Source organism: Emys orbicularis, chromosome 1, assembly GCF_028017835.1.
Source record: "Emys orbicularis isolate rEmyOrb1 chromosome 1, rEmyOrb1.hap1, whole genome shotgun sequence".
Lineage (NCBI taxonomy): Eukaryota > Metazoa > Chordata > Testudines > Emydidae > Emys > Emys orbicularis.
Window position 1 is genome coordinate 223839045 of NC_088683.1, and position 25091 is coordinate 223864135.

General features: G+C 42.5%; 1 protein-coding gene across 2 annotated transcripts in view; it reads left to right on the forward strand.

The window, feature by feature from the left end:
• The window catches only part of PCYT1B (phosphate cytidylyltransferase 1B, choline), a 60153-nt gene that overhangs the window by 14066 nt on the left and 20996 nt on the right, over positions 1-25091 (forward strand). Inside the window, exons 1-4 of one of the 2 annotated variants that reach the window (XM_065421680.1) lie at positions 3540-3656; positions 17388-17487; positions 21591-21707; positions 23874-24025. In XM_065421680.1, the coding sequence (XP_065277752.1) occupies positions 3540-3656; positions 17388-17487; positions 21591-21707; positions 23874-24025 (486 nt within the window). Of the gene's footprint in view, positions 1-3539; positions 3657-17387; positions 17488-21590; positions 21708-23873; positions 24026-25091 lie in introns of those variants that run through there. The other variant, XM_065421673.1, reaches the window with a different exon arrangement.

The following is a 25091-nucleotide window of genomic DNA, read 5'->3' on the forward strand; positions in this document are numbered from 1 at the left end:
CTTTAATTTCTATTTTTCCTTTATTAAGCTTGAACTGGAGCAACAAAATCTTCAAATTATGTTTTAAATAAAAGTTAAACGTAGCCACCGTGGCTAAGTGCTACTGAAAGCCACATCTTTCAGCCTATTACATTTCAAGCCAACCAAGGTATTCTCTTCATTACAAAAGCATCAACTCAAAGTTATCCTGACATTACTGCTGTGTACAACAAGTCTGAGAAAATCTGGTATATCAGTAGTGAAAACCCATAACCTATGTGTCATAAAATTGCCATACAGGATGACTAAAAAACAAGTCAATTCTTAAGAAGACACTGTCCAGATTCCTACCCTAATCACAGGGGTTAGGGATTTAATTTGTATTTTGCTATGGTAAAAATACTTGGTTATATTTTGGACTGAGGGCACATTTTGGATCAAAGGCCTAATCCCTAAAACTGTGCCACTTTCTGTGTATCTAGAACACAAATACTTTTTGTAGAATACTAAATAAATTTCCTTTATATCAAAATAGCAATTTTAGTTTTATTACCAAAAACTACAAGCACATATAATGATTAGACTTTTCCACATAAAGTGAAGACATTTTAAAGAAAAAGAATACATTCTTAACTCCTGTGTCCTGCTGCTGTCATTTATCAAAAAGCACATACATACATCAAAGTAGGAAAGAAATCTACAACTATGGATGTAGGGGCTTAGAATGGTTCGTCCCTGTCTGCATCAGAGGGAGGCCACTATGCCTCACTACGCCACTTAACGGCTGAGGGCTGATCAACAGGGGATTAGCACTGTAAATCAGTAAGGAGTCTATAGCCAGCCCTCTGATTTGGCCAGGCAGCAAACACAGCCAAGCTCAAGCCCTCTGGGCGGGGCCAAGCAATATTAAGTAGTCAGGCTCAAGCCCTCTGGCTGGAGCAGAGCAAAAGCAGTCTGTGGCCCAGCTCACCATCTGGGGTAGAGTAAAAGTAGTCTTTGGCAGACAGTAAACAATTAGGCTCAAGCCCCCAGAGAAGAAGCAATCTATGGCCAAGCTCCCTGGCTGGGGTAGATAGCAAACGAATGCAGGCCATGTGGCCTAAGGTGGAAGGCTGCCATCTGAGGGGTGGGTTTGGCAGCAGGGGGCAGGGGGACCTGGGCCCACCCTACTCTACCGGCTCTCAGCCCAGGGCCCTAACAGTGGCGGGAAATCCCGCCACTGGGTTAGTAGGGATCCTGCCAAAACATGCTGACTGTAGTTTCAGCAAACACAACTGGACTAATGTCTGGTTCCCTAGGCTACTTCCTACCCCGACCTAGTCATAGGGCTTCATTCCTCATGGGCACTTGGGCTCCTGGGGACTTGGCAACTGGCAGTTCCAGCAGCTCCTTGGGGTATTCACCAGGTAGCAGCATCTCCTCGTGTTCCTCCAGAGGCAGGGTTGATACAGTTCAATCCCTGGTTCAGGGGCCAGCAACAAGGAAGCAGTGTCTGACTCCGTCGCTGGCTCTTCCTCAACTGAACAGGAGGCCTGGCCTCTTATACTTCCTGTTCCACCCTCCACTTCCAGCACAAAGGGCAGGCCCAGCATGGCTCCACCCACTAGGGGACAGGAAGTGGTTCCTCCCTGTCTGTGTCAGAGGAAGGCCAATTCACCTTGCTACAATGGATAATAAATGCCAATATCACATATTCAATACATCCTTATAAATGGTCTAAGTACAAGTGTCAAGAACTACAAGAAAATACATTCAGTCAATGGGAGAAGTAATAAACATGTTAATCAAATATTCTACTACAGGCTCCATTACTAGCTCATTGAAGGACAAGCCACTCATTGTTTATCAGATTTTTCATTCTCTCTCTGTACTAAGTCCACCTGGTGGTCTGGATTGTAACAATTAGAATTCGTATTCTGAGTCATTTGACTTTGGAGAGGTACCGTAGCCTGAAATCATGTAAGAGATATAAGTTGACTGTTTTCCCTTCAAAATGTCAAAAAGAGAGGGGCGGTAGATTTTTGCTTTCAAACTACCTTCAAAGTCCAACTCTCAAGTCCCTTTAGTAAAACATAGCTTTGCAGATTTGAGTGGTGTGCTAGGGACCAAGTTTCAAACATTTACGACTGTGTGCAGTGCTTACTATCATGAGTGGCTGTGGCTAGATGAGCAGGTCTAGATAACATGGTGTTAAAAATATTAGTAGTCTTTGTTTGCACTTCCACAAAGAATAGCAAAAATGGAGCTCTATCAGTAATTAATCACCAGTGGACAAAGCCATTGAAGACACTGGAAATACAGTAGTAAGAACTATGCAATATGGTAAGTGTTAGCATGAACAGGACCAGATAACCAGTCCCTCTCTATATCTATTTTTCACTAATTGATTCCACAAGTAAAGTTTCCACTTGGAGGAGCTGTCCTTTCAGCACCAAAGAACTACAAAGACGTAAGTCAAGAAAGAACAGCAAAGCCATATAAGACTGGGTGAATTAAGACTCTCTATAAACAGCATTACCATGTCAGTAGTACATATCCTCTGCAACACAGAATGCTGTATAGGTCACTGATCTTTAGTTAACAGATATATCAAGCTGTTAATTGCCTTGTGATCTCAATTTAGAAAAGTAATACTTTGCACTTTTATAGTGCAATAAAGTAAAAGATCTCAGAGTAAAGTATTATTATCCTACTTTATCGTGAAAATTGAAGCAGATATAGGTTAGGTGACTTGCCCCTGTCACATGGGAGGCTAATGGCAGAGTCAGGACAGTTGGCTGACTCCCAGTCTTACACCCTGTGCATGGACAGTAGCCATTGTGTCTCAGCCAGGACTTTAAGGAATCACCTAGACTCTAGAATGAGCTTTTACATGCATATCTGGTATCTGTATGTAACAATTTGTAATTGTGCCTGCTGCAAGTATGGGTTTTGTATGTGCAATAAATGCACAGATTTTTGCACATGCATCTTAGTCCCCATATATAAAAATGTGGTCCTCAGTTTTTGTCTATAAATCTCCATCCAACAGAGTGCAATACTAATTAAAGCTTGGTTACATGCAAAAAATGAGTACATTTCTCCATTAATCATGTCAGATGGGGGTATAATTTGGGAGAATTTTAATATGTATCTTGGGAAGGGGGGGTGTCTGATATGTAGAGTGCAACTGTGTTTGTTCACATTAACAAAGTCCTATAGTGCTAAATAACCCCTCCTTCCATAAGTTCTGGTGCTGTGTGTATCATCTAATGTCAATACAGCACATAAATCAGATGGAGTGGTACTATGGTGACAGTAACCAACCAGAAGACATCATGCAAATGAGAATACTGTATCCCACACCAGCTGCTCTGTTGCTGGCTGGTTGTTATAGTGATAAACTGAGGCCTTGCCTCTTCGCTTCTCCTTGAAAGAAAAACCTTTAATTCCTCAAGGGAAGGGAGAGAGAAGAAAGGTGAGGGGTGGGGGAGGGAATTACATGACAAAGAAAAACATTATCTGGCTGCAAAGAGAACAGCAGAGAGGGCATCGCGGAGAAAAACAAACATTCACTGGCCATGCCAGTGCTCACCACCGATGCTGAGTCAGAAACAGGTATCCCAAAATCCCTTTCTAATGAGCTTCTTTCAGAAACCATGGAGGAGATAGAACACACATGCCCTCAGCCTCGGTTGGTAAGTAGAGACAAAGGATGTATGTATTTGTCACCCAAGAGCTCTTTGTCTTATTAGAATGTAAAGGAATCAATTGTTCAAAGATTTAACATGTAAATATGAATTCATCTGCAGCCTAACGTATCTCAGTTGATTGTGCTCAGGGTCTGCACTGGGAGAACTTGGATTACAAAAAACTATTGTGCCAGCTGTGGAAAAAATACAGACTATTTAGGATTATTGTGTTTTTGTCTGTGAGGAAGAGGTTAATATTCTGTTATGGCAGGTCTCTTTCTATAACAATGTCGGAAAATGTAAAAATGGCATTTTTCTTTAGCCTTTCTTAGGTTCGGATTTACAGCAAGGCTGTTCATTGTATCCTCGCCTGTTCTTTGTCTTTGTGCTGACTTTGGGAAATAAAATGACAGATAAGCAGAATTGCCACATTCCTAAATAAAAGACAGTGAATTAAGGATGCATGTGGGGGGGCAATGATATGGCAAGATCACTCACATTGCTAAAAGGTTCTAAGGAGATTGCCAGTGTACACTTCCATGATTTCACTTCAGGTATAGAAAGCATGTGACTCGGGAAAGCTGCATTAAAAAAAAAGAGCTGCAGATCTTAAATAATTAGTGTATGACAACAGTGCATTCAGAGATGCTGGCTGCACATTCGGTAGAGAATTCCTTTATCGCTGTATGTCTGATGTATTGCATTAAAAACCCTCTTCCACCATCACTGTTCAGTTTCACTCCCAGGGTGCTGCAGGTTCATTCTGCATCAGGCAGGATTCAGCTCTTTAACAAATCAGACAAGATAATGAGGTGTTACTTGCTGCTTTTCTAAAGTCATAAAGAACTTTGGAGGGCAGGCTTCCAATGAGATTTAGGGCTCTAAATTATGGTAAATGCCACCCATCCTTTATATGCCGTTGATTAAAAGAGTGCTGTTTGAAGGGGCAGTGTGGAGAAATGGGACTTTGGGGTGGGTGGGGAAGGTGTGTGATAATAAAACAAGTTGTTAGTCTTTGACTGAAGGTGACAAAAGGCTCATCCAGGCAGCCCAGGCCACTTCACAGTCAAACAAGCACAGGCTCCATTTGGGGTGCTGCAGCCCAAGTGCAGTGTATTTTCATGTGCTAATCTTGCTTACATTTGGAACGTTTTTATCGTTGTTCTGCATTTAAGACTGTCTGGTTTATTATTCTAGACAAGGGTAATGGTTAACCTTTCCCTGTATGTGTTACCACAAGGCATGGATAATAATGATACATATGAAAGAAGCCCGAGAAATGGATATCAATAAGGTGTGACACTATGATTTATGCAATAGTTTAGCACTGGAAATGAGATCATTTACCACCAGAATTAAATCACAACCTTAATTAAAACAAATTAAAAAAAATCCAACTTCAATAATTACATTTAACATTATATTTCAAATATTATACTGTTCTGACAAATAGCAACAGTTGCTGGAGTTGGCCTAAATTAACATTTTCCACTCGCTCTTCTTATAATTAACTAACAACTTTTTAAAAAAACTGTTAATTTATAAATGGAAAGGCTTTGGGTGGGCTTTTTTAAAATGTTTGTACTGCACTGTTTACTAATGCTGTTTGTTAAGATTTTTCTTACACATAATACAACACTTTTGAATACATTATATCCCTTCTATCCTGCCACATAAAAAGAATTTAAAGGAAAAAATGTCAGTGTGAAGCAGGTATTTACAGTATCAGTCATTCCAGTAGAATTCCTATGGAAATGAAGGTGGCAACCAGAATACATGAATAAAACAGGAACTCATAATGATCTTTTTTAGAGCTTCGTGAATATTAATAAATCAGTAATGACAATAGAGACACTTGGAATAAAGCTTTATGGAAAACTCATACTTTTAAGATGAGATTGTGGGACTACATATCTGCCTTACCTCCATACTTGCTGAAAGAAATGTGCCAGTGTTGAAATAGAGGAGAAGTCAGAATATTTAAGAATACAGTATACTCCACCTAATAGTGAATGGTCCTGAATATTTAAGAATATTTAAGAATACAATCCACTATACACATGATAGTGAATGGTCCTGACTGCTGCTTAATCAGAACTCTTTTGGCAAAAGTGTGTCTTAAAGTGGAAACATTGATAGCCAATGGCCAGAAGGGTTAAATGGAACTTAACAGAGTAATAAAAGGCTTGAATTTCTAAGCTTTGTTCCTTACATACAAAAATGATAAAGATTAAAAGAACTAATAAAGATGGAAAGTAGTGTATATGCGACCAGATCCTTACCTGGTGTAAGTCACCATAGCTCCATTGAAAACTATGGAGCTATGCCAGTGTATCAACTGAGGATCTAGTCCATTAGTCTTATTCAGTACAGTACTTGATTTCATTTTAAGTCTTTTCAGATTTTTTAAATAGCCTCATCTCTTAGTTGCTGAACCAACTCCTATAAAGTCAATGGGAGTTGGGTTGGATCATTAATTGGGACAGCCACTTAACTGGGATACAAGGCTCTCCATTGGGGAGTCCTAATTAAAAGAACTTTACTATAGTTCCATTACACTGTATTTTAATTTGTTACCAGGCGATTATGTAATACTGGTGAGCTGAATTTGTGTTATTTACAAATTATTTTTTTTCATGCAGCTGGGTGGTCATTATGTTGGTCTGAGAGTAATGAATAGTCAGGGCGCCCTGAACTCTTTGTATAGGCAGTTTAAAAAATAAACAAACAAACTATTTTTAAAATCTAAATATACATATAATTCAAAATTAGATCAAATAACATGAAATGCTTGAAGAAAGTGTCCATTAATTAATAATGAAACTTTGCATAGGTCAATACATATTTTCACAGAAGCAATAGGAGTTAGTAGGACTTCATAAATGGATATTTTGTATAGTAGATATTTACTGTTATTGGCTTTTTAATTAAAAAAAGAATTGCTTATTTGATTCCCCAAAACAGCAAATATTTTAATTAATATCTGTCACAATGTAAATATTTCTTTTTCAGTCAATCCCTCTGACTTTATGTCATGGAGGCTGCCATCTTGGCATGAAGTGTCACAGTAGGATTAAAGGAAACTTCTGTGTCCTTCAGTGAATGAGGAAAGCAGGAGACACTGAAGTCAGTTTTCAGGTAAGTTTCAATGTGTATTGAAATATGAGTTTTTTCTATATGTAGCACTATTTTTATTTAAATTGCCATGACTTTCTTTTTTTTTGCAGACGCTGTCTGGGATTTTTGAACTAAAAAAAGCCAGTCAGAGGCTCCACTAAGAATTCATATTGAAGTAGATACTCCCTGCTCCATCCTTCCCTCTAACTTTGCCTACTCTGTGTTCCCTATTTTCATGCACCTGCCTGCCAATTAATAGCTCCTTTCTTCACACCCCTTCAGTGACCTTTGCCTCAGACAATGAAACAATCCATTACATTCTAGTCTTGTCTACAATGTGGGTGTTAGCCACTGGTGCAGCTATACAAGTGTTGCTATTCCAGTATACACCTATACTGTAGACATGGTCTGGTTATGGAAGCGCCAACTGTTTGAAAATGGGATAATTTGCATCAATGCAAATTGTATTTTTTAAACTGGTGCACTATGTCTACACTAGGGACATGTTTGCACCAATGTAGCTACCTAGGTGGCTAAAAATCCACAGCATAGGCAAGCCCTTAGGTTAGCTGGGAAGCAGAGGCACGTGGAATAGAGAAGATTAAAGGGGAGGGGGAGTTAATTTGGAAGATGCAGCTGTCTGAACCTATTTATTTAGTTTGTTTATGACGATGTAGGCTTTGGGCTTGATTCTGCAATTAATTCCCTGTGGATAGCTCCTGGCTCCTTGCAGGATCAAGGCCTTTGTCTTCATCCAGGTTTGGAAAGCATCTATCGCCCAGTGGGAATTACCAAAACCTAAATAGTAAATAAATAATAACAACAACAACAATGCACATGCTCAGGTGGGGTTGGAGACAATCCCAGACAGTGTCTACAACAAAAAGAAGCAATGGCAATTTCGAATTACAGTGCTGCAGTTAAAAACAATACACATAGAAACTTACCTGAAAACAAACTTGAAGGACTACCACTTGGTTTGACCATTCACTGAAGTGCAGTGGGAGTTTTCTTTACTCATACTGTATGTCTCTTCCTTCCAAAATAAGTCTCTACAGTAACATTTTCAAAAGCACCTACAGGAGTTGGGAGCCTAAGTCCCATTAACTTTCAATGAGACTTAGGCTCTCAAGTCACTTAGGGGCTTTAATCATTTTTACAATAATTTTTAAAAATATGCTAGTTGTGTTGGTGAAATCATTCAGGAGTTTTGAAAAACGCTAACATTTCAGTTAAGAGTAGATGAGAAAGATTACTATATATTAGTCTCACTCGGTGGAGCTATAATAATGGTTTAAGCTAGAGCTATAATGGCTGTAGAGATTATTCCCCATTGATGCGACTAAGTATGAAATTTGAAGAAGCTATTTCTAAAAATTGTATTAGCCTTGACTTTCAATATTTTGATCTCTGACCTTTTTTTCCTTTTTATTTGATCTGATATTTAAACAATGATTCAGGATGATTCATACATAACTGCTCTAGAAGTATTTCCGATATTCTTACCAGTTCACACAAGTAAACTCCTCAACAAATGCATATGATTTTAACTTTTATAGTTAGCAACATTATAGATATAAAGGGCTTTATTATAGTTACAAAACCAGCCATGCTTTTGTTTTTCCACAATGTGGTGTGATTTAGGGAGCCTGACATCGGCTCTTCTTCAATTTGGATCTATGCTGGGGTACAGATGTCATGGAGAAGGAGCATTAGAGCAGATGACTGTGTAATAAGGCTGTGTCTGAACAGCTTAAAAGAGGCATGGTTTGACTAAATGTAGGTGATCTTAGCCCTGCACAAGTTGTGTACTGTATTTGGACCCGAAACTAGTATTCATGATTTTTGGCTGTTTTGGACCAAAAATTTAAAAAGGGTATCAAATCTGGCCTTTGTTGGTATGCACATAACTTTCTTTGGCACACTTTTAAAATATTTTTTCTTTGCCTGCAGCATATCACCACCAAGAATTAGATTGTGGTTTGCTTTTCACTTCACTGAGAGTCACACCATTGCTACATATCTAAATATGCTGTACCCCTGGCAACAAGATGTTGCATTATTTATTGGTCAGATATATAGCACTACTGAGATGTCATTGCAAGAGTCACAGATAGGATAGGAGAATTGGTGCGAATATTATATACTATAGAATGTATTGTATTTCTTGCTCATATGTATGTGTGTTATGCTATTTGGAACTTGCTGTTTCAGTTGAACATTGTCTATTTCTCAAACAATGCTTTTTTCAGTTATTGTGAATGTCTATATCACAGCCTAGGAAGACGAGTAAAAAGGCTAGTGTAACTAGACAGCAAAAGCAAGGAATTTACTACATAAAAAATACTAAAGCAGAAAAAACCCATAGGAAGGAGCTAAGAACTATTCACATTTGTCAGAAATACATATATAGAAACCACCGACACAGCCAGCTTTATATACAAAGATATGCCAAAACTAAGGGTTGGTCTACACTATAAAGTTAGGTCAGCTTAACTACATTGATCAAGGCCATGAAAAACGTCATGCCCCGTGCAATGTAATTAAGCCGACCTAAGACCAGAGGTAGATGCTGCTAGGTTGACGGAAGTATTAAATAATGGCTTGCCCTCAGGTTGTTCTTTTGTGGTTCTGTGTTGGTGGCTAACTCCCATGAAATGCTTGTCTGTACTGAGGCAGTGTTGAATTGCAGAACTGTGTCTTTTTCCATCTTGTGTACCTGATGTTTGGTACATATTTGGTTCTTTAACTTGTGCTTTGTTTGAGTTTGGGACCCAACATACCTCTAAAATATGTCATACTTTCTAAACGATAATTTCTGGTTGAGCTAGAGCCTATGGGCTTGATGCAGAAACCACTTCTTGACATGCAGATTAGAGTAGATCATAATGGTCTCTTTTGGCCATAAAAAGCTATGAATCTATACATATCACCACACGCTTTTGTAAAATGATGGGAAGAATTTTCTGCATTGTTCCTTTCTTTCTGAAACTTATACTTGCATCTTGTGATTATTAGTCAGTCAATAATTATTATACAACGATTAGTAATGCATAACATGACTTTATGGAGGATGAAGCCCAGATAGTATTTGAAAAAATGGCTGTCTGGATTGTTTGCAAATTGGATGAATTTTTTAAAAATATTATTAAAAATATAAATAAATTATTCTGAATTACTCTTTATTCATATTTGCTCTGCAGAGCCAATAGAAATCTGGGAGAATGAGCTGGATTCTCTTTTGGTTCATGCATCATCAACAGATCTTTTAAATAAATTCCACTTGCAGAATCTTTACCTGGAGGTACACAGAGATAAGGGGCAGTTAAGTTGTAACTGCAGTGTAATACACCTCAGCTGGGTCATGGTTACTGGTAATATAGTTTTAATTTATAATTGGGAGGTAATATCATGAAACAGTAGATGCAAAAAAGATAATCGTAAATCAGACACCTATCCCCAGGAGTAAAAATTCACTCCCTGAACACCTGGTCCTTCAAGAGGCATTCCTTTAGTACCCAGAGGCAGACCTAGATAGTCCTTAAGGCAGCGTTTATCAAACAGGAGTCCACGGGCCCCACTGATCAACTCCTCCCCCTCCCTCCCAGTGCCTCCTGCACGCCGCTGAACAGCTGTTCACTTGGGGCGGAAAGAGGCAGGGAAGAGGAGGGGCAAGGGTGGAGTGGGAAGAGGAGGAGCGGGGGTAGGACCTTGGGGGAAGGGGTGGGGTAGGGGTGGGGCCTGGGGGTCCATGAAAAATTTTAAATCAAAGTGGGGGTCCTTGGGTTGCTAAAGTTTGAGAACCGCTGCCTTAAGAGATTCTTCATCTGCAAGGAATGCTCATGTTTTAGGTCTAATATTTTACAGACCCAGCATGTGTATATTTCTCATTCTTCAGTTACTTATAAGATTTTTGGTAGTATTTTATTCTTAACGAATGTGTTGAAAAACTGCTTTAAATTTTCCCCTCGGATTTTCACGTTTCCCAATTTTTAGTCATTGTTTGCAAACTATGGGTCCAGTGCAACAAGTCCTTATAAGAGTAGTCCTTATGCATGTGATTAGTTCCATTGAAATCAGGTGTCCTATTTTGGAACTGGTCCAAAGTCTCTCTCTACTTTTAAGAGACTGTCAACTTGAAATCTAGGGAGTTAAAAAATGAGATAAAAGTAGTGTAAAGTATTGTCCCGGAATCCTTCTGCTAATTCTGTGGTTTTACAACTACATTTTCCTATTTTCAAAAATGTTTTTCTCTCCCTTGTTGCTGTGTGAAAGACCCACACAAACAAAACCAACCCAGCCCTGTTCTAAAGGATATAATGAAACAGACTGTACACTAAATGCTGTCAAACATATCAAATAAACCAACTGAAAAACTGCAAGGTGATGGTGGCAGCAAAAAGGGCTGAGTTCAAGATCTACAGTTCCTCTTAACATTTTTATAATGTTCCTCTTAACAATATAAAACAGAACCAGCTTGAATCCCCACCCAGAAAACGGGGAGACTAAACACCACCCTTACAGCCATCCAGGGGAATGGCTACACTGCATTTTTAAATCCACAGGAATGAGTCTCAGAGGCCAGAACTACTAATTGCAGGGCTCACACTATGGCACTAAAAACAGCACTGTAGACATTGCGGCTGGTGCTGGAGCTCTAAAATCTATCCACTTCTCTGGGCCTCAGATGCCAAGCCCAAATGCCTAGACAGCTTTTTTTAGTGCCATAGCACAAACCTGAATCTATAGACCTAGAGTCTGAAACTCACGGCTGTGGGTTTTGAAACACTGTGTAGACATTCACTAAGAGGCAAGTTTCAGAGTAGCAGCCGTGTTAGTCTGTATCCGCAAAAATAACAGGAGTACTTGTGGCACCTTAGAGGTGCCACAAGTACTCCTGTTATTTTTACTAAGAGGCAAGACATCCCCGCTCACAAGCACTGAGTGTTTGCACAACAAAAGAAAACTTTTATTACAAGAGAGAGGGAACACAGTATTACTTTGGGAAAACACCACAGTGACTCAAAAACATGCAAACTATAAGTAAGCACCTGCCCCCATGGTATCTTGGGCAGTGTCCTTTGCCTCAGTTTCCCACCTTGCTGTGTGAAAGTCCAATAGACAAATGGCCATTACATACCACTCCCCTTTCCCTCCACTGCACCCACTCACGGTTTGTTGTGTGAGGTCAGCAAAGTCCTAGAATCCAGCAGTGCATTGACACGGCTTCACCTCCCACTCCTGAAGGGGGGAAATGGTCGAGCGATGCCTCCGCTGCCACAGGTGACCCATGCCGCAGTCATCCCTGCCACTCCTCACCAGTGCTTCTGCTTGCCACTCACACTGCTCACTGCCTCTAGCCGCAATGCTAGAATGCAAACCACCACTTAACCCACTTTTTAAGCGATTTCACTGGTTAGTGGGGAACCTCACTGTTGCTGTATCCGCTGTGTAGCCTTTCACAATGACACTGTCCACAAACCAGGTCTAATGTTCAGGACTCTAGACCTGCTTAATGATTTCAGCAGTAGTGATTACAGAGCAGAAATAAGGACTCTTGATTGAGTCTATTTTTAAACACTGGAGAGGGAGGGTCAAATGATATCTAGGACTCCTTAAACAGAGGTCACGCCACTAGGTAGAAACCCTGTCTCCACTTCCTCTGACTTTCACTTGGATTTAGCATCCCTACCCCCTGCTTAGCAAATGAGGTAAGCTTAGGGTAACCCCCCTTAATTAGGGCAGGCTAAGGACAGTTCTGCTGCCCTTTCATTATACAATAAGGATCAAAATTTCATGCACCCTCCACTGCACCCAAGATTAAAGTACATTTTAACCCAAAACAGCCAAAATTGATCATTTTGCAAAGTAGGTCTCTCCGCTGATGACCTACACAAAGTAGGTGCGTCTGTGCAAATACAATCTGCTCCTCAGGTCTTTTGTCTCAGTTTTTCAATAGATGGAAGGGATGAGAGCTCCTTACATCAGTTGCCCACCCCATTCTCAAAGTTATAGAAATTGTAGGGGTTACAAGTAACAGCACCTTGTAAAATATATTTAGACAGAGTGTGCCTTTAATAATTGTTGTACAGCCATCTGATTTAGAATCCAGGAGCCAAATCCCTCCTTGTATAGCTCTGCCAGTTCCATTGTGTTCAATGAGTTTATTCAGAGTAATTGGAGAAATCTCAGCAAACTCGTCATAATCTGAGATAAACTCTCCTAGAAAGTTTCCCTGGCAAGAAGAGAAAAGCTGGGCCTATAGGTCTACTCTTACTAGCTTAAGGAAGTGATCCGGACTGGGGGCTTCTCCTGGCAAGAGTTCTGATGCTTTTTCCTCCACTTTGGAGACATTTGAATTCCTTGCTAGCACACAGAGTCAGAGGAAGGGAACTCAAACCCTTTATTAAAACTATTCTCTTTGAGGGGGAAAAATGAGGAAGTCAGTTCCAAAATTTTCTATAAATTATTGCCTCCAAATTGCCTCTGTTCACCTGTGTCCTTTTCAACAGTAAATCAGCTAGGGTTCAACAATCAGGGCATAAAACACAAAGAGACATATGAAAGAAAAATAAGGAGCCAGGCTATATTCTGCAAACCCCACCCCCCCACACCCTCCGCTGCAAATTTCAGGCATCGGAACTGCACCAGAAACAGACAGCAGTTCCTGAATAACTATATCCAGGTAGATGCCACCATGGCAGAATTAACCACATTGTTCATTAGTACTTTTCTTTTTGAACTAAAATATTTGTTTACATTTTCTCTGGCTCAGTGTTTTTCTGCAGTCACTGGCAGAGGGGGATAAATGGGGAGAAAACAGTTACCTTCAGTGTCCTGGTTGGTAATCTGTTTGAAATAGAATATGCTGGCAAATGGATGGAGAGAGATATTTCCTTCGTGGGGACATAGCAAGCAAGCCAGCCCTGTTATTGCAACATTCTTTGTACACTCAAATAAAAAGAAACTAAATAATCTGATCTGTTTGTCAGCCACAGCTAGGGATATTGAGCTAAGAATACATGGGTACCTTAGAGATTACTTATTTGAATGGACAGGTGCAAAGGTAATGTGGATCTCAAACCGCTCACAGTGCCAGATCCTCCACACCCAAATTTGATTGGCAGGGAGACATGCAAAATTAGATCCACTGCTCAGCTGGTGCACAGGGATCTTCAGGCTAAAGGGAGATGGCTTGTCTACACCAGGGAGTTTTCCCCACAATTCTAACCATTTAAAAACGAATTGGAGCCATAGGGTTGGATGGCCTGAACCATTTATATCGGGGTGGCCAGCCTGTGGCTCTGGAGCCACATGCAGCTCCTTGCATAGGCACCAACTCTGGGGCTGGAGCTAACAGTGTGCTGGGGGGTGCTCATGGGTCAACCCCTGGCTCTGCCACAGGCCCTGCCCCCACTCTACCCCACTCCTTCCCGCCCCCTTCCCGAGCCTGCCGTGCCCTCCCTCCTCCCCCCCCCAGAGCCTCCTGCATGCCACAAAACAGCGGATCGGGAGGTGCGGGGAGGGAGGGGAAGGTGCTGATCAGTGGGGCTGGTGGGCGGGAGGCGCTGGGAGCGGGGAGCTCATGGGGGGCTGCTGACATATTACTGTGGCTCTTTGGCAATGTACATTGGTAAATTCTGGCTCCTTCTCAGGCTCAGGTTGGCCACCCGTGATTTATACTCACGTGATTTCAAAACCGCTGATTTTGCTGAATTGGTTTAAGGTGATTTTGAAGCTGATTCAATAAAAACAGTTCAGGCCACCCAAGCCTGGTCTATACTATGGCTCCAGTTTAGCTGAAACAATTTTCAAGCTGGTTAGAAGAGGGAGCGGGAATTTCAGTGTTGTCAGGATGATTTCACATTGTCTTTACAATTACTATAGCCCAGGGCTAAATTTGGCACTTATGCCCAGATTTTTAAAGGCAGTTAGGCATTGCAATTTACTCCCCTCAGCATTCAAGGGCTAAGTAACTTGGATGGCCAAGTTCCATTTCCAAAAGTGATGAGGTTCAGCTACAATTTTTCCTCATCTAGATTCAATGACACAGCCTCAGGTACCAATGGAGAGTCTCCTTTGTATTCTGTTTGATCTATAAGCACATTATTTGTATGCATTTCTGAATGTGTGTTCCTCCTTGACATATTCCTGATTTTAGTCACTGGTCCCTAATTACTGTTCGTTTTAATGTCAGAAGGTCGGGAGGTCACATGGTAAGAAAAGAATTGACAAGACCTTTTCCAACAAGACCCAGGCTAGTGGGAAGCTAAAACAGGATGTGCTTGGCTTTAGTTGGGACTGAGAGAAAAAGCTGCTCAGTATTGCAAATAAATGTATATGGGTAAAAGATTTACTCTGTTTGACTAGCAAAAAAATAAAATAAAAAAAAATCTCTTGCTGCAAACCAGACCTATTTTCTTCAAATAATCTCCCAGGAAACAGCCTGTACCTAGCTAGGATGTGATTACCAGTTGCAGGCCTCAGACCATAGCCATTATTGTTTTAACATTCCTGCCTTCCTCTTTATCCCAGCATGAAGCAGCCTGTGTGGGATGTTGTGTAACTTGACATTGCTTGGAGATAAAAAGGCAGTTTAGCACTCAACAATCACGGAGACAGAAGCAAAAAGACAGTGATTAGAAAATAAAGAAACGAGTGTGCACTGTGCTATGTGGGCAGCTAGTTGAACAGGATTCCCTTCCACAGAACCCAAACAGAAAGTTTGATTTTCCCATATTTTATTTTTAATTTTGTCAGTGTGTGGCAGACACATTTAACATGATGAAGGCATCAGTGAAAGTAGGGCAGCTTCACTGCAATACAGGAGATTTTTTAAATCTGTAGGAGTGATGAGAGTTTTATAAAAGCAATATTGGTGGTGAATCCCAACCAAGATAGGCTACAAACAAATCCCAGAGTTCACCTTTATGTACCAGTGGAAGCCACCCTCTCAGGTCAAGAACAAAGGGTCCCATTGCAAGTGTCAAGTTTGGAGATTTGTCATCAAGAAAAATAAATATTTACAAGAATGGCCTAAATTAAGAGCAACGCTAGTCACCAACATGAACCCATATCAGCCATTCCAACAAAAGAAAAGAGATAAGTGGGCAATTTTTGCTAAAAGGAGACACAGTGGTCTGGCATTGCTGAAAAATGCTCACTAAATGACATAGCAGTCTTCTAAGTATTGAAAAATGTAACTAAATGGCAAGAAATATTTTGTTATGGCCAATAATGAGTGCTCAAATAACAGATATCACAACTGGGTATGCTCCATGCAGTCTCTTCCAAAGAGCAAAACAACAAGACAGATGATGCAAGGCCATGAAATCCCAAAGACTAATAGGGGATGTATTTGCTTTTGACAAAGGAGGAAACCTTTTTATTGTTAATTGATTACTACTTTCAACTAATGGATTTCAAAACTAACAAGCAAATGGTATTTCTCCCCATAACAAATCACAAGGTGCAAGGCATATAATACCCGAGGTTATAATTGCTGATAACTTCCTGACAAACATTTAATCTCTCGTTGTATCAGGAGGTTTCTATCTGTAAAATGGGGATATACCACCTCATTTCTCCCACCCTTTGTCTTTCTTGTACCTTTCAAGTATAAACTCTCCAGGCACTGTCTCTTAGTATATGTATATATAGCCCCATCTAATAAAATGGAGCTCGGACATCAGTTAGGGTGTCTAACTATTACTGCAATATAAAATAATAATAATAATAATAATAATGAAAGGAATTCCAGATAAATCGGTCAGAATTTCACTGGGATTTCCTACCTTAGTCCAGCCCTGACTTTGTATGCCCTTTATCAATAATAAAATGAAGTATCAAGGACCCTTGCTTCATGAAAAAATTCAACAGAGGTAGTTTATATCTAATTTTTGTCAGTGGGTGGAGTTTGTGCCCAATCCACTCAAAAGCTAGTGAGGAGATGGTCAGTTAGTGTTTTCCAAAATCCTAGTATCTAATCAGTTTTTCAGTTACTTCTAATATAACTGAGCATTTTACCTCCTGGACACTGATCTAAGTGCAACTATCCCATGCTCACAAATGATAAATAGCAAAAAGTAGATGTTTTATCTGAAAACTGCAAGAAAGACACTAAGGAAAATGGAACCCTACTCACCCTGATTGAGTCCCCCAGTAGACAAGCTACTGTGCCAGCTGATTGTTTTGGATTTCCTCAGTAGACAAGACATAGCCCAGGAAAAGAGAAAGCTCATACAATCAACAGTCCAAGAACTAAGCTTCTTATACACTGGGCCGGTAGCCAGAGAGAATTCAATGTGTGGATAGATTGTTTATTTTCCTGAACCACTTCCAAAACATTAGAGCTTCTTGACTAAGACCAAGGTTTAGTTTGCATGGTGTTTTAAAAACACCATAGTCTCCTCAGTGCTTAATTGGCACTTTTTGTATAAATTGGGTGAGCTCATGAGTGATTTCAAAAAGGAAACAAGCCATCATTATGCACAGTTAGGACTCGCTGACATACAATGAAATGATTCAGGTTTGTCTTCCTGGTTGAAGAATGAACTAGATATTTGCTCATGTAATTTTTGTTTTGTTTTTTTCTGTCTCTACCCCTCCATTGCCTTCCAGACTCTGATTGCACCTGCTCCATTTGCAGATGAAATAAGCTGTCAGTGCCAAGCCCCACATGAGAAACTAACCATCACTCAGGCCCGCCTGGGAACACCAGGTGAGTCTTGATTAATTGGACATCTTTGCTGACAGCAGCATTAACAGGACTAAGAGCAGCTTCCACACACACAGACTTTCAGTTGTGAAAGTATTTCACTATTACAAAAGCACTCTTCAGTTGGGAGGAGGAGCAGCATATATTACCTGACTGGGGCTCAGGGAGGTGTAACAAAAGGATATTTATGTTTTCTTAGAGATACAGACCACACACTTTAATGTAGTTGTTAAATGTACAGTTTAATTTTTGAACAGTTATAAAAATGCTGAGCAGTGAGATTTGGACATAAGAAGTAACTCAGCAAATCTCAACACACAGGTTATTTGCATACTGAAATCATATGGGATACTGGCTAAAATGAGTGTTTTCCTCACATTTCGAAACACACTTCATGGCCTCTGCATCACAGCTGTGATATATCTCCTCTGACAGCACCACAGCTTATGAGTGTATATATGTACTCTGCCTGAGTACCTATATGGTGTGGTGAGAAATCACTTTTTCCTTTCTGACATTACAATGACAGTCAAGGCCTGCAGTGCAGGCAACACCATAGCATCAGGTGTTAGTGTGATGTTTGGCGCCCATTCTCCAGTTCCAAATGGTGTGGGGTATGAGCTGATCTATGCTGACTGACTAATTACAGCTCTGGGGAATCAGGGAGCCTTTCCCTTTATTGAGACCCTGGGTGGCCACATTACAAGTTCCTCCCTCCACCTGTCTAAATGGAAATGTTGATCCACTATTTTTCTAACTCCCTTTGCATAACGCACAGACAAGTGTTAAACACTTCACCTGTTCCCTTCTAATCTGGTATCATGGCAGAGGAGTTTATGGTAGGTCAGACTCTGGATCATGGACCTTTCAGATGGTGGGGAGGATCCCAACTGATGGTTTTACAGGGGGCCCCAAAAAGCTGCCGGTTACTCTGCTTTGAGGAAGCATCCCCATCTTCCCAGTGAGTTTTCCAAGAAACATGGTTTTCTCCACATTTCACCTGAGTCATGGGAGATATGGTGATCCTGAGCAGTGACATGTCTTTCTGCTGCACGGCAGCAGCAGTTCTGGAGCTCAGAGCCCCAGTCGTTTCTCTTTCAGTTATACAGGGACTGCCTATCTGTAGCCAAGTGGCCAGGCATGCCACTCAGTGAAGCAGGTCCTCTTTAGGCCTGCAGCCGACTGCCAGGGCATGATGAGTGGGGTGCAGGAAGAGATGGGTAGTAGGGAGCAAACAGGAGGAGGCAATAAGAATGGGAAAGATAGAAAGGTTAATCAGAAAGGAGAAGAGTCTGAGGGAAGAGGAAAGGTGTAGATGCAAGAGGAAACAAACATGGGTGTACAGCATTAAGCTGAGGAAGAGAAAAAGGCAGGGAGCAGAGAAAAAAGTGAGATGACACAAATGGAGCGAGACAGGAAAAAGAGCTTTTTCCAAGTGAGAATTCAGGGGAAAGGGAGGATAATAAAGAGGCCAACTTGAGGAGAACACAGTAAAGAGGATTCTGATGGGATGGGACTCACCATTGCAGCGCCCCCTGCTGGATGTTCCAGGGATCAGCTCTGCTAGCCAGGGCTCCCTCTTCTGGTGGCATCCCGCCACAGTCACTTCTCCTCCAGGGATCCACATCACTCCCAGGACCAGGGCATTGTCTTTGTGACACAGCCCTCCAGCTGTGCCACACTCTGTACTCCCCACTTCCGGGGGAATGTTGTAGTCCCTTAGTCTAGCCACTTCCTCAGTGGCAAGTGGGGGAAGGGGAGGGACTCATGCCTGCCCACTACTCAGGATCCCGGCCCAAGGACCCTGTAGATGGCCACTGCTTGCAGCACCCCTTCTTACTCCTCAGTAGATTTCCCTGGGCCACTTCCCCATGGCCACAGCACCCTCTTTACCCTTGCCTCAGAGCCTCAGCCTGCAGATCCCTGCAGCCCACAAGCAGCTGCCTTTAGCTCCCTGGGTCTCTGCCTGCAGCACTGCTCTGTCCAGGGTGCTTACTGCCTTCAACCTGCAAGGCAGACAGTCTACCTCCCTCCTCAAGCTCCAGGGAGTGACCAAAGCTGTTCTGCTGCCCTTCTTATATGGGCCAGCCCAGCCCTGATTGGCTGCTCCTCGCAACCGCTCTCTGATTTGCCGCCTCCTGCGCAGCCTCCCAAGGGCTCTATTAACCCCTTAGAGCCCAGTGTGGGACAGGTGCCCCATCACAAGGATGTAGAAGAGTAAGCGGAATAAAACATTTTAAATTTACCCACTGTAATTCTGCATATCTGAGGAGAAAAAAAACCCCACAACATTCTTACTAGAGGCCAAAACTGATCAGCTGGATTTACACATGACTCCTGTTAAAGCTGAAAATCATAAGAACATAAAAATGGCCATACTGGGTCAGACCAAAGGTCCATCTAGCCCAGTATCCTGTCTTCTGACAGTGGTCAATGCCAGGTGCCCCAGAGAGAAAGAACAGAACAGGTAATCCTCAAGTGATCCATCCCCAGCTTCTGGCAAACAGAGGCTAGGGACACCATCCCTGCCCATCCTGGCTAATAGCCATTGATGGACCTATCCTCCATGAACTTATCTAGTTCTTTTTTGAACCCTGTTATAGTCTTGGCCTTCACAACATCCTCTGGCAAGGAGCTCCACAGGTCGACTGTGCATTGTGTGAAAAAATACTTCCTTTTGTTTGTTTTAAACCTGCTGCCTATTCATTTCATTTGGTGACCCCTAGCTCTTGTGTCATGAGAAGGAGTAAATAACACTTTCTTATTTACTTTCTCCACACTAGTCATGATTTTATAGTCCTCTATCATATCCCCCCCCCCCCCCAGTCATCTCTTTTCCAAACTGAAAAGTCCCAGTCTTATTAATCGCTCCTCATATGGAAGTTGTTCCATACCCCTAATCATTTTTGTTGCCTTTTCTGAGCCTTTTCCAATTCCAGTCTGCACACAGTATTCAAGATGTGGATTTATATAGAGGCAATGTGATATTTTCTGTCTTATCTATCGCTTTCTGAATGATTCCCAACATTTTGTTCGCTTTTTTGACTGCCACTGCACATTGAGTGGATGTTTTCAGAGAACTATCCACAATGACTCCAAGATCTCTTTCTTGAGTGGTAACAGCTAATTTAGACCCCATCATTTTATATGTATAGTTGGCAGGGCCGGCGCTTCCACTAGGCAACCCTAGGCGGTCGCCTAGGGCGGCAGGATTTGGGGGGCAGCATTTTGCCGCCCTCGGCGGCGGGGGGTCCTTCCGCTCCAGGTCTTCGGCGGAAATTCGGCGGCAGGTCCTTCACTCGCTCTGGGACCCGCCGCCAAAGTGCCCCGAAGACTCGGAGCAGAAGGACCCTCGCCGCCGAATGCTCAGAGGAGGAGCGCTGCCGCCTAGGGCGGCAGAAACCCTGGCGCCGCTCCTGGTGGTTGGGATTATGTTTTCCAATGTGCATTACTTTGCATCTATCAACATTGAATTTTGTCTGCCATTTTGTTGCCCAGTCACCCAGTTTTGAGAGATCCTTTTGTAGCTCTTCGCAGTCTGCCTGGGACTTAACTATCTTGAGCTATTTTGTATCATTTGCAAATTTTGCCACCTCACGGTTTATTCCTTTTTCCAGATCATTTATGAATATGTTGAATAGGCCTGATCCCAGTACAGACCCCTGGGGGACACCACTATTTACCGCTATCCACTCTGAAAACTGACCATCTTTTCCTACCCTTTGTTTCCTGTCTTTTAGCCAGTCACCAATCCATGAGAGGACCTTCCCTCTTATCCCATGACAGCTTACTTTGCTTAAGAGCCTTTGGTGAGGGACCTTGTCAAAGGCTTTCTGAAAATCTAAGTACACTATATCCACTGGATCCTCCTTGTCCACATGCTTGTTGACCCTCTCAAAAACCATGTTGACTCTTCCCCAACAAATTATGTTCATCTATGCATCTGACAATTTTGTTCTTTACTATAGTTTCAACCAGTTTGCCCAGTACTAAAGTCAGACTTACCGACCTGCAATTGATGGGATCACCTCTGGAGCCCTTTTTAAAAGTTGTCATCACATTAGCTATCCTCCAGTCAAATTGTTTTTGTGTTTCTTTCCCCACAGTTGACAGACCAGTTAGAGTGTATGCAGATGGGATATTTGACCTCTTCCACTCCGGCCATGCTAGAGCTCTTATGCAAGCCAAAACTCTCTTCCCAAATAGCTACTTATTAGTAGGAGGTAAGAGCACATCTATTTACTGGATTTTTGCCTCTCTTCTGAAGTAGCAGAGGAGCAGTATTGCCATGTTCTCAGCTGCAGCTGTTTATACACTCTGACTTTGAGCACTACTTCCTGTTTTGATGGTATTTTACACCATAACAAATAGTCCATCTTAAAATTATGTCAAACAAAGTAAGAATCAAGTCAAACTCTGTCCTCAGCTGCATATGCACAGTTCCCAGTCTAGTTAAACTGTCAACCATCAATCCCCACATAAAATTTGCGCTGCACCAGAGTCTGGTGTCACATGTCTCAGTGTGTGCATCTTGTTGTCTTATTTCTTGTTGTGGAAATATTTATTTGGAGTTAAGATTTTTTTTTTTTAAGTAATTCACTAACTAGATCTTATAAACAGGGCCGGCTCTAGGCACCAGCGTCCCAAGCATGTGCTTGGAGTGACACTTTTCAAGGGGCGGCACTCCGTTTTTTGATTTTGGGGTGGTTTTTTTTTTGTTGCTTCAGCTTTTTTTTTGTTGCTTGGGGCGGCAAAAAACCTGGAGCCAGCCCTGCTTATAAATACATTGCAAACCAGTAGGCCCAGGAGAGTGTGGTAACCAGAAAGAAGCCCTTGGTGGCTGACAGGTGTGTACCATAAGTGGACAGGCACAATTAAAGGAAATACCTCTATTTTACATCTTATTCAAAAGATGACACCTTCAGTAGAAGAGCATCCACTAGCACAGGGGTGGGTAAACTGCGGTCTGGGGGCTGCATCCGGCCCTTCAGATGTTTTAATCTGGCCCTCAAGCTCCTGCTGGGGAGCAGGGTCCAAGGCTTTCCCTGCTCCGGTGCTCCAGCCAGGGAGCGGGGTCCAGGGCTTGCCCCGCTCCATGTGTGCTGTGGCTCCTGGAAGCAGGAGTCTGGAAGCTGTCCCCTCTCCAGCTCCTACACGTAGGGGCAGCCAGGGGGCTCCGCACGCTGCCCCCGCCCCAAGCGCTGCCTCCGTAGCTCCCATTGGCCGGGAACCACAGCCAATGGGAGCTGCAAGGGCGGCACCTGCGGACGGGGCAGCACGCAGAGCTGCCTGGCTGCACCTCCGCATAGGAGCCGGAGGGAGGACATGCCGCTGCTTCTGGGAGCTGCTTGAAGTAAGTGCCGCTCGGAGCCTTTACCTCCTCCCATGCCTCAACCCCCTGCCCCATCCCTGACTCCCCTCCCACCCTCCAAACCTCTCGGTCCCAGCCCGGAGCACCCTCCTGCACCCCGAACCACACCCAGAGCCCCAGCCAGAGCCGCACACACCCCCCTGCACCGCAACCTCCTGCCCCAGCCTGGAGCCTCCTCCCGCACCCTGAACTCCTCATTTCTGGCCCCACCCCAGAGCCCGCACCCCCAACCGGATCCCTCACCCCCTCCCACACCCCAACTCCCAATTTCATGAGCATTCATAGCCCGCCATGCAATTTCCATACCCAGATGTGGCCTTTGGGTCAAAAAGTTTGCACACCCCTGCACTAGCACCACACTGGAGTGTTAGATCAGCGCTGATACAGAGGGGAGCGTGTCCAGCTGCTGGGTCATCAATAACCCTTCCTGCAGCAGTAATAAGATTTAACATTTGTATAGTTCTTTACACCTTCAGAATGCTGTACAAACATTAACTAATCTACACAACAGCCCCAGGATATAGGCCTTATTTCCCAGTTTATTAAAAACCAGGATTAGAATATAAAATTTCCTGAGTCCACATCCTATGCAACATTCCTCCAGAGCACACTGTCTCTTACAATCCCACAACTGGGTTTTCATCAGAGATTTCCTGTTTGAATACGGATCAGGCCAAACCTCACATGCTGTGAAATCTGCTAAATCCATAGCCCAGGCCACTATGACTGCACTTGTGTGTTATTAATTTGTGCTGGTTTCAATATAACTGTCCAACAGTGATTTAGAGATGTGTAAGCAAATTTCTGGAACTTTGCAGATCATTCCTCCTATTTAGCATGCACTTCTGGTCTCCGTTTCAAAGACAGAAAGAGGCACATCTTTATTTGGTTTGAAAATGGAATGTAACTCAACAAACAACTTTAAAATACGGATATTGATCAGAAAGTTCTTACCAACCAGATGCGCTAATTGTGCAAAGTTAACATAGAAATATTTTGTTGATTGTTCTTATGTCAGTTTGCAGTGATGATCTAACCCACAAGTTCAAAGGCTTCACTGTAATGAATGAAACCGAGCGGTATGAGGCACTCAGACACTGTCGCTACGTAGATGAAGTCATCAGAGATGCTCCATGGACGCTCACACCGGAGTTCCTAGAAAAACATAAGGTACCATTCTTCTCCAAACCCCATCCCTTTCTTCTGTAAATTAACTGCTGGGAACACATAACAAGGATACGAGATTCTATTAGCTGGAATAAATTAAGTTAATTCAACTCCCAACAGCCAATTATTACAAATCACCTGCCAGTTCTAAATCAGAAAACTTTCTGTTCTCTGGCTCTTTTTGATGTAAGTGGAAGTGGGCACGTATTATGTTTTTTGGAGACTGACAAAGTACCAGCACGTCAATAATGCAAACTTAACTCATTGACCTGTGAACAGGACACTCTTCTCAGATCTCCTGCCTTTTGGAGCTAAGCATATATCAGGGATTTACATCATGAGACTTCCCATGGGTTAGAAAGTGACTAAGGATTAAAAATACCCACAACTTGCCAGGTACTCCCTTATTCAGAGGCACCCAGTTGTTATTTCATATAGTTAAAGTCTAACTCCCAAGGCTATAATATACATGAAGTGTATGTTATCTTCTTGATGCCATGGCAAGTGAGATCCACCAAACAAGTACTGTGACAGACCCAGACCAGTGGGGTACAGGAGTCTGGTAGAGGGCAAATATACTGGTCACTGGATGAGTAGTTTTCTGTTCCCTGAGTGACCAGAGAAGGGGCTGCACTAGAGTAATCAGGAACCTGCTAGAACCAGTTAAGGCAGGCAGGCTAATTAGGACACCTGGAGCCAATTAAGAAGAAGCTGCTAGAATCAATTAAGGCAGGCTAATCAGGGCACCTGGGTTTTAAAAGGAGCTCACTTCAGTTTGTGGTGTGAGTGTGAGGAGCTGGGAGCAAGAGGCGCAAGGAGCTGAGAGTGAGAGGGTGTGCTGCTGGAGGACTGAGGAGCACAAGTGTTATCAGACACCAGGAGGAAGGTCCTGTGGTGAGAATAAGGAAGGTGTTTGGAGGAGGCCATGGGGAAGTAGCCCAGGGAGTTGTAGCTGTCATGCAGCAGTTACAGGAGGCACTATAAACAGCTGCAGTCCACAGGGCCCTGGGCTGGAACCTGGAGTAGAGGGCGGGCCTGGGTTCCTCCCAATTGACCTGGACTGTGGGTT